Raw genomic sequence first — 16,711 nt, 5'->3', positions numbered from 1 at the left:
TCTAAAATACTCCTTGCCAACTTTAGTCCCAGGAAGACGGCAAGTCTGCACATCTGAGATGTTATCGCCTTTTCAATTTATCTTTTTTATTGCACTAAACCATGCATCTCCACACTCATGCGCGCCCAGAGTGTTCCATTTCTAATGAAAACAAATGGAGCCACACTCATTTGCTTTAATGCAGAGACAGTAAAGGCCTCTTTTAACTCATCGGGCAGTTAGGAGTCACTGTCTGACTGTAATTGGCTGTAATGAAACACAGATGACTGTTGCAGAAGTTTCCTGAGAATTGCAAATCATGAAGAATATAAATGAGAGTAAGAAGAGTTTGAAATACGTCAGCATTTTTTATTTCCAATAGTTTAATCACAGCATATAAAAAGTGAGAACAAAGCAGTCATATCAAAATAAAGTGACTCTGAGGATTGTCCATACGTGGTTCTACATGTCAGATGTAGCCGAAGATGTCTTTGCAGATGATGGGCTGTCGGCTGCCCGACTTCATGAGGGCAGCGAACTGGTAAAAGTCTGTGTCCAGCTCATTGATGCCTGAGTGGGACTGGTGGAAAAAGGGGACTTTGGGCTGCGACGCCACAACGGGACAGGACAGACGTTTCTGAGCATTTGCAGTTCTGTTCAGATGAGCCGAGTCCGTGGATCTCATCTTCACTCTCTCCTCCACACTCTTAGAAATCCCTGCAAGTTTCCTCCTCATGTTGACCAAGAAGCCTCTTCCCAGCCTCTGTCTCGAGTTCGGCTTCAGGTCAGCGGGCTCGGGGAAGTCTGGCAAATCCATCCAGTTCTGTATGAGGTCTGCAAAGCTGTTGTCCCCAAGGACCAGAGGCTGGCGGTTGCGTCCCCTGGTCAATAAAGAGTTTGTCCAGTCCTCTGGGTCACTGACCTCAAACGACGTCCACCTCTCTAGGCAGGCATCGGAGGTGGATTTGGGTCGGATACGTCCGCTCGGCGCTCTGTTTGTGCGAAGGCAGGCTGAAGAAGAAACCCGCACGTTCCTCGTCCTCCTGAGAACAACCCCTTCCTCCTGCCACGACGCCTCAGAGTAGCCCGAATCAAACTCCAGACTCTTGTGGCTGCTGGGAGAGGCCAGGCCCAGTCGGAGGCTCAGACCCAGCCGGCTGCTCGAGTCGTCCTCCTCCACCTCCTCTTCTTCTTCCAGGTGACTCGCCAGGCAGCAGGCCGAGTCGTATGTGCTGGCCGTGCTGGCGTCAGACATCCGCAGGCGCGTGCGCCGCTCGCGTTGCATCGCACGCTGCTGACAGGCACGTGCCAGCGCTGAGGGGCACGCTAACTCCGGGAGTTGGTTGCCGATGGGAGCAAGCGGTGGACGGGCTGCGGGACAGGTCCTCCTCAGCTGTTTGAGGTCCTGCAGTGACCTCATCATGTACTGCATGTGCTCCCGCAGGCAGTCCCCCGAGTCCCGTAAGCAAAGCTGAGGGAGACAAAGCAGGAAAGAGTCAAACAAAAGTCACATACAGTGAGCTAATGCAGGTGTGACTGGAAAGATTCAAAGCCTGGCTAATAATAACAGGAGCTGAGTATCAGAGCTTCATGGGCACGCTTGGGCACGCTCACACTGACAGACACATTTCAACACAAAGCACATTGATCTGTCTGTTCCTTTACTTGACCACACCAACAAATTGACTCCCTGTTGACCTACACCCTGCACTGACTCATGTGATTCAACTAAGACACATGTTATTACAGAGCGAGCCGCGCTAACGTCTCACCTCAGCTATTTATCTACGTAGTGCGACAACTCCAGGGCCTGAGTAAAAACATCTGCAGTGCATCAAGGAGAGACGGGATCTTTATTTGGTTACAGGGGTCCTGTCTCTTTAAGGGTGCAGCTCACTTGCCTATATGAGGCTCACCAGCCACATAGACTATAAGGTACATTATACAGCTTTTTTTCATCTGTGTGCTGATTGGTCAGAATTAGCCAATCAGCGGCGGAGGCTCGCTCTCAAACTCAAACGGCGCATGAGAGATCATGTGACAGTGTGAGAGAGAGAGAGGGAGAGTTTGGGAAGAAAATTGAACCCGAATACTCTTTGTAAACCTTGACGACAGCATTATTAACACACCCTGTGCACGTTTTAAACTAAACTTTTCTACATGGGTTTGTTTGCTTCTTTCAACCTTTTTAACAAACTTTTGAACGAGGAGAAACACAGGATATATACACCCTCATGTGGCTGTAGAGGTCACATCCAGTACAACAGAACGCTTCTCTCGTCCTGTGATGCCACGACACGAACACTGTAACCTGCACGACCTCTCTGCTCTGTCCCACCACTGTCCAGCAGAGGATCTCTGACCCTTGCTCAGAGACCTTCTGTCCCATTTTGTTTTCATCATAACTCTGCTAGATGTGGCAAGAACTTGAGAAAGTAGCCAGGAGGCACATGGTCTTGAACCAAGCAAGGAATGTGATTCACATATATAAAAAAAAAAAAGGAGAGCCGGGAAAATGACTTATCTCATAATGAGCAGTATCTACTCCTGTGTGTATGATCAGTGCATGTGTGTGTAACAGTTCAACTCATCCATCTGCTGCGTGAACAGAGGAAAATAATCAACTGTCCCTGTGAGATAAGCAATTGTACAATCTGAAAGCAACATCAGTGACAGTTCAGCCTTCTGCTGCAGAGCTGCACCGGCAGATGTTGCAGACATATGTTGAATCTTCTGTTCAGATCAGCACAAATACACTGTTCACTGTGTAGAGACACATGTCTGGATGAAGGTGTAATTACTCTGTGCATTTTTTTAACTTTTTTCTGTCAGTGAAACACTTTTGTAAGCCTTTTTTTTTAGAAATGCCATATAAATAAAGTTTATCACTATTTTTAAAAAAGTGTAAAGAGAGATAAAAGGAAACTCACCATTTCATTCGTTCTCATCTGTTCTCAAGATTCAATTCCTGCAACAGAAAAGATGAACCGGATTTAGAAACAGATCGAGGTCTTTCTGTAACAAGTTAAAACAACAAGTAAAAGTGGTGAACACTCACCCGTGGTGTGGCAGCTTCAGTCCAGAGGAAACAGTCCGCTTCATGAATTAAGATCCCGGCTGGTTTGTTAGTGTCACGGAGCTGCAGTCAGGGCGCAGAGCGGGTCTGAGGCAGATGTGTGAGTGAACTCTTCTCTTCTCTTCTCCTCGTTTTACAGCTTCAACAGCCACTCGTGCCTGAATGGGCCAATCAGAGCGCAGCATGCTCACGGCTCGTTAACAAATCAGCAGCAGATGCAGAGGAAACCTCTCTTATTGTCCTCTTGTTACACCAACACAGCACGTGAGAATAACTGTTCCTCTTTGAATAACTTACCTGTGTGTGTTAACGGTGAAATTAAAAAGAAATTAGATGCTTGTCCTCTTTCAGTTTCAGTTTTGCTCAAGAGATTTTAGAACTGAGCTCAGTCAAAATTTTACAGAAGAATCCCCACAACAGTCTCATGGACATGGGTTTTTCCAATTACCTTAAAAAAATGTTTAAAAAAATTTGGTTCTGGTTTATTTCACTACACGTCATTTATTCCACAAGCAAAACAATCCAGATCTGATTCAGGTGCAATGTCAAATGTGAGCGTTGGTTAATGTCTGTTGATGTTTTTGTTATATTGCTGCTTGGAAATGTCCCGTGATTATTTCTGCAAACCAATTCTCCTACGTAGAGAAATACAGAATCTTTCCATGTCCAAAACATATGTTTAATTAACACAAAGAGCTTGTTACGCCACTGGATTTAGTTTTCTGCCTTCAAGCTTGAACCTTTTTAAATGATGTGTCTCTGTTATTATACCTAATTATTTTTCTTTTAATGATCATTTCATTGGTTTATTGTTTGGACAACAAATGTCAGAGAATTTTGATGACACACATAATCTGAATATTTCCAATACTACTACCTAGCCAAGGACACCTTATAATATATCATATTTAAGCACATGAATAATTAAAGTAAAGTTAAGAAGTAACACTAAGGTTAAAATCAGGTTAAGAGGCAGAGATCTAACAATTTATATGTGAAAACAACAGATTCAAAGTAAAACCAGGGGTTAAAGGGAATATCAACAAAAACCTTCAAATATTTTTAGTTCATAAAGCTCAACGATGTCCTCTATGCTCAAATAGAATACTGCGAAAACAAATATTCACATTAGGTTTGATTTACATGCACTTTTTCTCTTCTTTCACATTTTCTGTCTCTTCTTATTTTAGGTTCCTTTGCTTCCTCTAGCTGCTCGTAACTTTAGTCGTTTAACTTGTGCTGCTGTTGACTTCGCTGCAAATCACTGCATCACAGTGTAAACAAAGTGCTTCAATGTAAATGCAGTGATCTTCACTCTTATTTGGACATTGAGCCAAACGTCGCTCCGACAGTCATGTACTCGACCCTCCATTCACACTGCTGCTGAGTGAATGGATGCTTATGTAAATGTGATGGGCGGCCCGGCCTGTTGGACATTCATCCCTAATGGGGAGTGATCCAGGTCTGATAGTTCGCTGTTCAAGTGCAGATTTTAGCTCCACAGCAGGTTCAGCGTTAACATACAGGCTCCAGTGGCATGTCCCAACCTGCTGCAGCCACATGACCAGGTAACACCACGGTGTGAAACACAATCTCTGACATTATGATGGCGTGATGAACACGATCAGATTCATGGTTTCTTGTACAAACTGTTCAAATTTGACTCTTTGAGAACTTCAACACAAAAGCATGTGATTTGTCCAGATTGAATTCTCTTTATAATCCTTGTATTTCCATATGAGGCTTCAGCATAAGCTTCAGTGCAGATGAACACTATGAAACAACATCTGCAGGTTCCCATTTCAGGTTTTCTTTTGTTATTAAAAGACACCATTGTAAGGATGGCGCCTCGTGAAGCCCCCACTCTAAAAACCCACCCACTTATATACACTCTACTCTGTGCATTAAGTAATTACACCGGGCAGCTAATGGAATTGTGATTATTTCAATTTTCTACCCAGGTCGACCTTCATCACGAGCACCTCTGCTTTTCCAAAAGCCTAATGGGTTTGATTACTGTACGAGGGTGTGAACACAGTCCATTACAGTCACCAATGAATTGTTTCCTCTCCTTCTTTACCCTACTTGATTTTTTATCATCACTGGGATGTTTTGTTTTCGGTGTTATCTCGACATCATAAGTATTGCAGCGGGGAAGGCCATTAAAGCTGAGGGGTTTTTCCACACTTCATCAGAAAGACTCATCGCACACAGACCTCACTATGATGTGTTGTGCTCCAGATTCTATGTTTGTGTGTCATTATTACTCATTGAGTGTCACAGTCAATGGTTGTAGCTGTGATTCAAAGCATCCGAGCCCTGTCCATTCATTTAGGCCTACAATTAATCACAGACATCAGAGCTGTCAGTGCAGATAATCATTGTCGAGCTTTTACATGAACCTAACAAAATAAAATAAAATAATACAAAATAAATGAAATAAAATCCCTGTTTGCTTGATGGAAACTTTAATCTTTAGAGTTGCTTTTAGCCTCTGACAGGCTGGATGAGAGTGTGTGACTGGTGGAGTCTTCAGATGTAGAACTTTAGCGCCCTCTAGAGAAACTACTGCTGAACGATTTAGGACCTTTTATTCAATGAAATCCACATTCACTGCGCTGAGAACACTGACCAATCGCATTGTTTTTATCCTTGCTCTTTTCATTGTAATCCTTCTTTGTATTCTTTCACAGTCTTTACATGTACTAGTTTGTTTTTAGTATAAACTACATAATGTCCCTACATTCATTTATTCATATTTGGAGTTTTGAGTTACGGTATATAGTAGCTGTGTTTAAATTTGGGGGCAAAAGTGTGTGTGTGTGTGTGTGTGTATTTGTTTTTGTTCTTTTCCAGCATTAACACTGACCTCATCAGGATCAGTGGACCACATGGAGACCAAATGTCTTAATGAGGCAAAACATCATTCCTGAGGTCCAGCTCAATGTTAGTGGTAAGAGGTGAACTATGGTGAGGTTAAGGTTGGGGTGAGGCATGAACTGCTCATGGTGAAATTTAGGGATAATATTTTGATTAGGCTGTTCACAAAGTCCTAATAAGGATAGAGGCGCAGACCTGTGTGTGTGTGTTTGTGTGTGTGTGTTACCCTCAACAAATGTTCTCAGGCATATTCACTGTCCTGTGAACACAACGGCTCAATAAACTTCATTCATTAGGTAATGACATTAAGCTATTTTGATGTAAGTTGTTAACAGATGTTTCTGCAGATAACATTATACACTTAGAGAGGTTGGGCTCATTCAGTGTAGTTAGTCAGCTGCTCCCCTTCCTTCCATTCTCCAGATCAAAACATTAAACTTGATCTGATAGAATTCCAGTTTGATTGTTTGTCCCTCGTCACGTGTAATTCACTGATGGTGTCCCTCGGTCTTTGTCCCTGACCACTGAGGTGGGAAAGACTCTGGAAGCAGCTGCACTGACAGAAGTCAGTAGCAGTGACGGCAGTTTGCTCCTCAGAGTCACTGACACACAGCAGTTGCTCATTTAACAGAAGAACTGCAGATACAGCAGCAGTTCTAATTCATATGTTGGTAAAATCAGAGTTTCCTTACTCTTTGTTTACATCGTACTGTCCTGTAACTTACTCACTTGGTAAGTAACTGATGCGTTGTAATTGAAGTGTCCACTAGATGGCGCCCCCAGCTCGTCTAAAAACGTCTTCAGAAGAAAGTAATGGTTTAAGTTGACTTGTGTTGAGATGATAAAACTGAATTATCTAAATAAACATTTTAGCAATTTTTGATGAAGTTACCTGTGTTTGTATTAGACTGGTTAAATGTTAGAACCGCTGGTATTGTGTGATTAATGTTTTTTAATGTATTTTATATGTCTAGTAGTTTGCTTTTATTCGCCTTCTGTTTTTGTAACCCATGGTAAGTGTTTTTGAGCATCGTAAATACTGCTATACATAATGATTGTTATTATTGGAGTGTTTGGAAAAGGAAATGGACACTGGCTCCTTTGCAATTTTAGATTCATGTTGTTGTTTAGGCTCAAACACCAGTGACAATGACCTTTTAAGAAAAAGCTTCACCTGAGGTGAACTTGAGAGGAGGAACTCATCACACAGTTTTCTACTTGTGTTTGAGAACAGCCTCCAAACAACGTGCAACTGACATTCAAGTGAATTACATCTTTTATTATTGTGACCAAACACCAGGGCTGTTTATTTGACGTGTTCCTTCCTGCACGGCTGAGGCTGTAATGGCTGAAATCTGCTCACTCTCCAGCCTCTGCGGCTGAATGATCCACCGATCACATCTATTTACTTAAATGGTATAAAACTGTCAGACTCCTTATGAGCATAATAATACCTTTTTGTATTTGGAAAGTTCTGATCCCCCTGTAACAACATTGTAGTTGTGTGTGCAATCGAATCCCCCTGCGTAACAACAACACAAACTAACGTGTGAGACTATCAGTGTGTTGCAACACAAAAAGATAAACAACGCTGCAATAAAAACATAGAGCACCAAAGCAGAGAGGAAGAACAAGTGTACAAGAGTCAAGTGATCTCTACTTTTATTTAAATTAAATCATATAGGACTTTTAAAGCATTTTAATATTTACCAAGAAAACACTAACCTTTTTTTTCTGAATTAGATTTTCGTCTGTCATTAATAATCACTATATATTCAGAGGGTGCTAGGCAGAGAAACAAAAAGAAAAGGTATCGGCGCACAGTTGGTCAGACGGTACTGAAAGCATATCTAGGATTCGGTTGTAAACAGAAGTCAAGGCACAAACATACTGCAACAGACATGGTAATGGTACTATAAAAAAGTGAAAGAATGTTAGGTACACACATACTTTAAATATCAGTTAGGATTTCATTTCTGCCTGCATGTGAAGCCATGTTTTTTTTGTTTTTAACTTTTTTATTTTTTATTTTATTTTGTAGGAATGTTAGATAATTTGTGCAGATTACAGAGCTACTATTTGCCATGTTGAGTCATGCAGAACAATATGCGGTCTGGCTATGAATGATGAACTTATGTAAACATAATAAAAAAAAAAAGCACTTTTCCTCTATCAATCATATCTTCTGTCCATGCCTGTACTTCATGTCTTAAAAAATAAGCTTCATGTGATTAAAAGTTTAATAATTTGCACATCAGAATCTCTAAAAGTAAAATGAATTCATTTATATAAAAAAGTTTTCCTTTGCCTCCTCTAGTAATTAAAAATAAAGAAGAAGAAAAAAAACAAAAAAGAACAAAAAATACAAAACAAACGTTGATTCTTTTCTGTGGTCATAGCCCAAAGAGTTAACGATACGAGGGACTGAATCAGCAACTGTTGAAATTCTGCGAGGCCCGTCGAGTTATCAGTCTCTTAGGTGTTTTTATAAAAAGCAGATCAAAGCAGGAATCGTGGTTGGCCAGTGCAGTCATTCATGATGTGTGTGTGTGTTTCCCCCGTCGTGGTTGTTAGAACTGTTCAAGTAATCTAATGAAACACAAAAAAGACACAAACAAGTCAGTCATTTTAACACGAGATCCGTTTTGTGACTTGTTAGAGAACTGATTCTCTGTCAGAGTATTTTCTCTGAGCGCACCTTGACTTTCTCAGATGTGTTATTAGAAGAGGCCACAGTCCTTCAGGTTGTTCTTGATGATGACGTCGGTGACGGCGTCAAACACAAACTGCACGTTCTTGGTGTCGGTGGCGCAGGTGAAGTGGGTGTAGATTTCCTTGGTGTCCTTCTTCTTGTTCAGGTCCTCGAATTTGGTCTGGATGTAAGCCTGGGCCTCCTCGTACTTGTTAGGACCTGAGAGGGAGAAAAGAAGTGAAAAGAGCCCGATGAATGAAAACGATGAAAACAAATAAAAAGCCACAATTTTCACTGAACAAACTATTATCCAGCAATGTTTTAAAACACAATTTTTAACAACACAAGTATTTCCAAAATCCTCAAAGACTCTTCTGATCATCTGGATGAAAAAATATATATATATATATATTTTTTTTAATCAGGTGGCGACTCTGTTGCTGAATGTTTTTAAACAAGCTTAACTCTGTCACTTTGATGCTGCTAATCACAGACTGTGGATCAGGAGTGAAGACGTATCGTCTTGATCCCTCCTGGTGGCCGGGTGCAGGACAGGTTATGTCCACCTTGTCCATAATAGTGGATGGGACTTGGATCAAACTAGTCATAATACACATCAAATAGATGTTGACGTTAAAAAGAAGGTTCCTGCCATCTAAGTTAGTTTCATCACAAAGGTATATGTTTAATTGGTAAGTTTGGTTTTAATACGTTTTTTGATGCTATAAAATTGGGCCACAACGTCATGATTGACAGCTGAGACTGACATGTAATTGGTCAAGCAAGTGTATCGGCGGGACCTCTGTGTTTCAGCTTCACCTTTTTACAACAGGAGGAAGTAGAGCCATCCATCTTTATACAGAGTCTATTCTTCTAATACATGACGCACCAACAGAGACTAGACATAATATTTGTGATTTCAGGAACAAAGAACTGGTAACATCGTAAGTATCACAGCCGTTTAACAGAATATTTCCCTCGAGTTTAAAAAAAAGACATTTTAAGGTTTAATTTGAGATTTCTCAGACTGAAAATTGCTTTTTCAATCAATGAAGTGGTTGTAAAAACACCAACATGAACGGAAGCTTTGTAAATCAGACAGCTACGGCCTCTTTGTGAATTGAGCCTTTGAATTGAGATACTGTACCAGTGTACTCAGGGAAACAGATGGTCAGAGGGCTGTGGGCAATCTTCTCCTCGAACAGATCCTTCTTGTTGAGGAACAGGATGATGGACGTCTCCGTGAACCACTTGTTGTTGCAGATGGAGTCAAACAGCTTCATGCTCTCGTGCATCCGGTTCTGGGTGGGACGCGCACAAATGAACAGAGATGAAGAGATTATCAAACAGCACAACTAGGGCACATAAAGGAAATGAGTTTGCTCAGACGCCAAACTCCCTCCCCATGTGGGAATTATCCTGGGAACGGGCTCGGCTGGGAAGTGATTGTGAAGCTATTGATTTGAAATTGAAAGAGAAGAAGCAGCTTAAGTCACCATCTCCTCATCCTCGGCCAGGACCAGGTCGTAAGCACTCATGGCGACGCAGAAGATAATGGCTGTGACTCCCTCGAAGCAGTGGATCCACTTCTTCCTTTCTGACCGCTGGCCACCAACATCAAACATCCTGCACACACACACACACGCAGTTTTTATGAGAGAGGGCGGATGGGAGTATGCACAGGAGGAAAACACTTTTTCAATATGACAGCCATGCCAAGCAGCTTCAAGGAAATGTGTGCGCTCTCTCTCCCCCGTTTCCTGTGAATACATCTCTGCTGCTTCCTCTCTTCTGGGCAGGGAGCTCGCTGCACAGGTCTCATCACTTTCCTGGCATCTGCTTGCATTTTAGTGCACTGCAGTTGCTGTGGTAACAGGCGGGCTTAAGACATGGCGGCGACAGGGCTTTCACTCAGATCCTATGTGACTTATTCATGAAGAGGGAGGAAACCTAGATGGATGAGCCCAATCCAGCTGCAGCCAGACTGAACATTATCTCCATCTGATACTTAGAGCGTCACCAGCAGTGACACTTTTTTCATGACCCCTTCTTTCTTCCTGCCGAGCATTTCAGAGAATTTGGTTCATTAGAGACGAACCTCGATTCTCACGGACAGCGCAGCTTTGGGCTGAGTAAGCAGAGCTCATTAGAACAGTGACACAGATCAGACTGTTTACTTCTACACTGTGATCCAGAGCTGCTTACGTAAGTGAGACACATCACAGCTGCACAGAGCTGAAGAGACTGCTGGAGGTAAACATATGCTGGTCGGATGTGGTTTATGTCTCCCACAAAGAAATTAAATATATCAAGAGGTAATTAGGAGACTAATACGACATGCAGACTCAATAGATTTTTTATTAAACATTTTCATTTCTACCGACTCATGTAATGAACTTAGAGTGAAGTCTGAGTGAAAGCTTTTTTCAATAAATATCTTGGATATTTTTCCAAACAATTTCCTCTGCTGTTTTCAAAGCATTAGTTATGGCTATTGTGCCCATCAGATATGTGTGTGTCTGTGTGTGTCTGTGTGTGTCTGTAGGGGGGGGCTAGAACCATCAGATTTTATTTTAACAATGTTTAAACACTGTTACTAGCACATGAACACAAAGACACAACATTTCCACTGTGAGAAACATATCAAGTGGGTTATAATAATTAGAGGTTGTATTCCGAAATACATTTTTAAAGTTACTGATGATTATAATCCTGCTGTAAAAACTTTACAGTAGAAGTTCCTGTTGTTACACTTATGCAGGGGCAGAATACACTGTTTAGAGTAAATGCAACTCAAGCTCAGCTGCTGATACAGAGGCTGATGTGTAGCAACAAAGAAAGTTTTCTTTATTGACTTTCCAAAAAGGGAAAGTTACATACATGTAACAACTTAAGTAAATTTATAAATATGTGCACACGCACCGATCAATTTTCCTCAGATAATCTTAGATGGCAAAATTCTACAATTGCCATCATTTTCAAGTATTGTTGTTATCATAGAGAAATACAAGGCAACAGCATGAGCAGCCATTTTTTCATTATAATATTTGAGATTTGAATGATTTCAACATCTGTGTGACATTAACTTGAAACACAGTGATGCATTTAAAAACACGTTAATTGTGTACATCCTTACATGTTCCAGAAACCTGTCAGAACACTTCAAACCCGATGATGAATTTCAGCAGATGATCAGAAGCCTGATTAAATGATTGCCGCCCCCTGCTGAGCTGAGCTGAGCCTGACCTCGTCCTCATCCACACTCATCACTTTAGTTTCTATATGTCTAAACAGCAGCTTCACTATTAAACATATGAGCGGAGGTGGTTGCTACATGCAGGGAAAGTGTTGGTTATTTTATCCAGCACTTGGTCGGGTTAGGGACACTTGGGTAATTTAAGTGAGTGAATTAGTCAGTTGTGGACTTTTGTAGGTGAAATTAAAGTGTGAGCTGCACAGTGTGAGCAGATGTGGTGATTGGACCTCTAATAACACGAGTTGTGTTTCTGAAATTAAGCGTAAGCAGCTGGGAAACACCGGGAAGAGGAGACGTCTTACTTGAAGTGCAGGTCCTTGAAGGTGAAATGTGTTTCCACGATGCCAGTGGTCTTGACCCGAGTCCGCAGCACGTCCTGCTGCGTGGGGATGTAATCTGTCTTGCCTATCCTCTCCAGGTCATTTAGGTAACTGATGGGACGACACAAACATAACACATAAGTATAAAATTAACTCTGTTGTCCTCTAGTCTCACAGGGGGAAAAAGATCTTAAGCTGCAGTTGTTGTTAAGATAAGGTGCGAGGGAAGGTCGCCTCAGGGGCAAAGTCTCAACTGTTCCTTCACACTGGAAGCGCTCGGATGACGGCGCTCTGCGTCGCCTCAGCACTGTCAGTTTATAATCACATTACATGGGGAGTCCGAGTCATAGAGCATCACAAGACTGTTTATTTACCTCTGCTGACTCCATGACAGCTCACACAGCCACCCTGTTTCCTCTTAGATTAAAATCACCACTCTATCTCATTTTGAAATATTAAGTCGTAAATAATTAGTTATTGTGATGCAGTTAATGAGTCGGTGTATTTGTTTAACGACTAGAATTATCCTCAGAAACTTCTGCCAGTGGAAACACGTGAAGAGCGGCCGTTCTGGTAGTAGCAGTGTGTAATTTTATTAGTGATCCTTGTCGACAACCACAGATTTATGTAATATGGTTGATGATGTAATCACTAAATCATGCTGAGTAGAGAGTTCAAATGCTCATGAGCAAAATACTTAAATCACCTTTGGAGACAGAAAACAGTGGAGTGGACAGGCAGAACACAGGAACCTATTCAGTTGTAAAATATTAATACAATAATAATACAATGTTCTCCTGCAATAAGGGAAGAAGCCGGATGTGAGAAAAGAAACGAGTCAGTTGCTCCGGACATTTTCCAGAAGTTTTTCTGCCAACCTCCTAGTAAGTAAGTGTCAGAGTGAGCCCATGTGAGAATACGGCAGGAAAACTCACAGAGAGCGAGTGGGCGAGTCGATAATGTTTTTCACACGTGACGGATGCTAAACTGAAAAAAAAAAAAGCGGTGCCATACACGTAGAAGACGCCAATGAAGATTTTGGAGTTGGAAAGACAATGAGAGCTTTTGACCATATTTTTCAACATAATCAACTGGATAAAAAGTCTGTTGTGTAACAAAGTGTTGGTGCTGAGTGTAATCCCACTCAAGCCACACAGTGTAGATATCAGAGCCTTCACATCACTACTTCGAGCCAGTGTAATCATAATCCCTCTCCCCACAGAGAGAAGGAGATTTAGGCTGCTTTTGTCGCCCACTCCACACATCAGATTCTACGACTCTGCTTGATTTGGCCGTCGGCTTTATAAACCTCGACGATTAATTGAATTTTGACAGCTTACACTCTAAAAAGAAGAAGTGAGAAAGTGAAGGTCGACTACAAACCCTGTCAGTCCACTGGAGACAGCATGTACCCAACAGGTAGTGAGAAACCAGAGTAGACGTGTGCAAGCCATGGCCAGTTAATATTGTTGCATACAAAGAATCAATTTTCTTTTTATACACACACACACACGTGAAAAGGTTTGGTATGTTTCCTTAAATAATGTCAGCGGGATCCATCATTTTCAGAGTGTACAGTGCACGTCTCTATCAAACCTAGAGAATGAGGGGAGAGATCTCTGTTAATGTGAGTTGTGCCTTCTCACTCTATCTTTATCTCGCCCTTCCTCTCTCTGGCTCTCAGCTTGTGCTCACACATGGATTATAGTCCAGTGCCAGGCTCGTTTATTCTTCGGTTATAGCGGCCGACTCGCTCAGTGCCCCACAAAGCCGTGATGGAACACTGTGCGTCGCCTGCTTCCACCGGGTCCCCTCGGCTTTAACACGAGCAGAGAGGATGTTGTGATTATAGTGGCTGAAAACAAACACAACAATATCGCTCCCCTTGGAAATAAAAAGCCGCCTTGACTGCAAAGTAATGATTCGAGAAACACGCACCTGACAGTTTATAGCACAACCTGGAGGTGTCATCGTATTGTCAAAGACCTTGTGTATTAAACATTAAGAGCAGTTAAGTCCTGCCGCTGTTTGTGAGCAGTGGACGATGGCGAGCCTGTCGGATATCAGAGTGATATCCCAGCTCTCACCTCCTCTCATCAGCAGCCGCTCACAATTACCTCATTCTCTCCCTGTTATTATACTGGTGCATTAGAAAAAAAGCACGGCCAACAAATGCAGCACTCAGAGAAGAGAGTAATTGAGGTAATTAACAACCTGCGGCTGACGGCAGCCACATTGCTGCAGATTAGCAGCACGACAGCTCTCAAAAGTAAAAGCCAGCGGTTAAACAAAACAGTAACGTCCTCTCTATTAATGACTGTAGCCGCTCTCTGTGGATTTCTCCTCACTGGTTAATGTGAGGAGGCAGAGAAAAGTAGTATGTTGACATATTAACGACGTGAGAAATGACAGAGACACAATCCAGCACGGAGAAAACGTTCGAAGCACAGAGGAGAGGAAGATGTGCACGAGATAGAAGAGGAGATGAAAAGAAGCAATGAAAAGATATTCTGGAGGAAGTTGAAAGTATATTAAGGCTAAGCTTCTTTGTGAACAATAATAATTTATTCAACTGTACGCTAAATGTTTTCTCCATTAGAGTGGAGTAAAGTGTCATGACATTACTCAAGTCCCGTTAGCAGGGAAAGTGCAGATCTGCATAACATTTTAACAAGCTAGTGTTTGTGTTGTATCAAGTGATTATATGTGTTTAGCTCCGACATGACACTTTGAATGCACACAGAGAATTCAACTGTTGAGTAGCTAACCCTAAATATTAAGTATTCCAAGTAATGTTAACATTGTTTTACCCTTAAACAACATTAGATGAGTTTGGGAAACAATGATTGCAGTTATTATTTTTGATCATATTTGTTATCACACATCTCATGCTCCTTTCTGCATCACATGCCCCGGTGTCAACTTACAACACAGCAGACTCGGCTCCAAAAGGTAATAAAGGGACGTTGATATGACTTTAGACCCTAGCACAGCTGTGTGCAGTGTTTTATGTTGACACACAATAATCCACAGCAGAATCTTGATGTTATTTTGTGTTATTAAAGCACTCACTATGCTGCGGAGTCGTTGAGCTGGTACTCTCGGGCCCGTGTGAAGCAGCCCTGGACGCCGCTGTCGGCCCACAGTCGTTGGATGACGTTGGCCAGGTCGTCAGGCAGCATGCCCTGCTCCTCCGCTGCTGCTGACAGGGCAAACAGTTGGCGAGCATCATCCTGGCAAGGAAAGAAAGACACCAATAAACTCACACACACGCATATGCAGTGATAACAGTAGGAAGCTTGAAAAACTAATTATATATCTACATGAGACAAAGCTGATCAGCGCAACACTGAAGGAAGAAGTTTGTTTCCACGTTGGCAATATTCTCCTTGTTTCTTACAATGTTCAGAAGTAATGGACCTGAACACATTTTATTATTACAAAATATGGAGTACTTCACTGATTTTGAGTCAGTGTTTAAAGTTTATAATCTTTAACCGATAGTAAGATTAAATTGTAGTTTTGAATGTATAAGTTTAGTGCAGTATTCTCCTTGTGCTTTTAAGCTTGGTCAGACTTTCTGTGTCCACAGAGAGCTGCGGACACGCTGGACATGGTATTCACATCCTGGTTCTTCAGAGGGTGACCATGGTTAATGTTTATGCATTTCAGTGTCTACTTTACTGTTAGAGACCTACCGCTCTGGAAGCTTCCTCATAGTCAATCTTGAGGTTTGCCATGGCTTTGATGATGGCCATAATGGACTGGATTGTGTTGCTGTAGACCACCGCTCTGTACTGCTTACACTCATCTTCTGAGTATCCATCCTCGTGAATGATCCTGAAATCAGAGAAAGAGAGAGGCTGTTAAAAAACACACAAACATATTTTTTAAGCCAGATTCTAAATTTTACAATAAAACCTAATCCTGAGGTCATTTACAGCTACACCCTTACTAGGGAGCGGCTGTGGCTCAGGGGTAGAGCGGGTTGTCCACTTATCAGAGGGTTGGTTGTCTGATCTCGGGATACAGCAGACACACCAGAGGACACGGACAAAGATGTCAAGAGAGTTTGTGCTGATAAGAACCGACACCGGTGTTTGGGTGTTGTCAATAAAATCACGTGATCTCCGCAGCGGAGTAAATAGGTCACTTCCTGTCTCTGTCTGCTGCACATTTTCAATATAACTCTAAATCTGGATAAATTGAAAACCTGTCATTAATGCTTTCCTGTGGCTGTCACTTTTCTTCAAAGCACGTCATCCTTTCTTCATCACAACATATGATAGTCAACTGTCAGAGGATTTTTTTTCTGAAGAACAGTGAAACTGTGATACTCACATGGTTTGCTAAGCATTTATCCTTTTGTTTAAAATTATGAAAAGGAAAATCCTTCGCATTGTATCTCTGAGATCTATAATTTCACCATGTTACAAAAGAAGTTGTGCAAAAGAAAGATCAATTACTCAGATAACTGTCTTTGAGTGTTGTCTACATGCAGTCTAAAT

At 41.8% G+C, this 16,711-nt stretch overlaps 2 protein-coding genes across 2 annotated transcripts in view; both read right to left on the bottom strand.

Annotated features, from left to right (window-relative positions):
• Positions 1 to 324: 324 nt before the first annotated feature.
• On the bottom strand, positions 325 to 3,190 carry LOC118105405 (PAK4-inhibitor inka2). Its single transcript, XM_035153135.2, has 3 exons — positions 3,038 to 3,190; positions 2,910 to 2,947; positions 325 to 1,450 (listed from the first exon to the last, which is right to left on the bottom strand). Exons 2-3 carry the CDS (start codon positions 2,925 to 2,927, stop codon positions 449 to 451), a joined length of 1,020 nt encoding a protein of 339 aa, XP_035009026.1. The 5' UTR covers positions 2,928 to 2,947; positions 3,038 to 3,190; the 3' UTR covers positions 325 to 448.
• Positions 3,191 to 7,580: 4,390 nt separating this feature from the next.
• LOC118104649 (guanine nucleotide-binding protein G(i) subunit alpha-2) overlaps positions 7,581 to 16,711 on the bottom strand; it is a 49,903-nt gene continuing 40,772 nt past the window's right edge. The window contains exons 4-10 of the mRNA XM_035151682.1: positions 15,902 to 16,043; positions 15,276 to 15,436; positions 12,186 to 12,314; positions 10,124 to 10,253; positions 9,775 to 9,928; positions 8,634 to 8,846; positions 7,581 to 8,524 (exon numbers count right to left, since the gene is read on the bottom strand). Of these exons, the coding sequence (XP_035007573.1) occupies positions 8,656 to 8,846; positions 9,775 to 9,928; positions 10,124 to 10,253; positions 12,186 to 12,314; positions 15,276 to 15,436; positions 15,902 to 16,043 (907 nt within the window). The 3' untranslated portion in view covers positions 7,581 to 8,524; positions 8,634 to 8,655. The remainder of the gene's footprint in view (positions 8,525 to 8,633; positions 8,847 to 9,774; positions 9,929 to 10,123; positions 10,254 to 12,185; positions 12,315 to 15,275; positions 15,437 to 15,901; positions 16,044 to 16,711) is intronic.

The sequence above is a fragment of the Hippoglossus stenolepis genome, chromosome 3, assembly GCF_022539355.2.
Source record: "Hippoglossus stenolepis isolate QCI-W04-F060 chromosome 3, HSTE1.2, whole genome shotgun sequence".
Lineage (NCBI taxonomy): Eukaryota > Metazoa > Chordata > Actinopteri > Pleuronectiformes > Pleuronectidae > Hippoglossus > Hippoglossus stenolepis.
The sequence above is the reverse complement of the archived record's forward strand: the minus strand, read 5'-3'. Positions and strand labels throughout refer to the sequence as shown.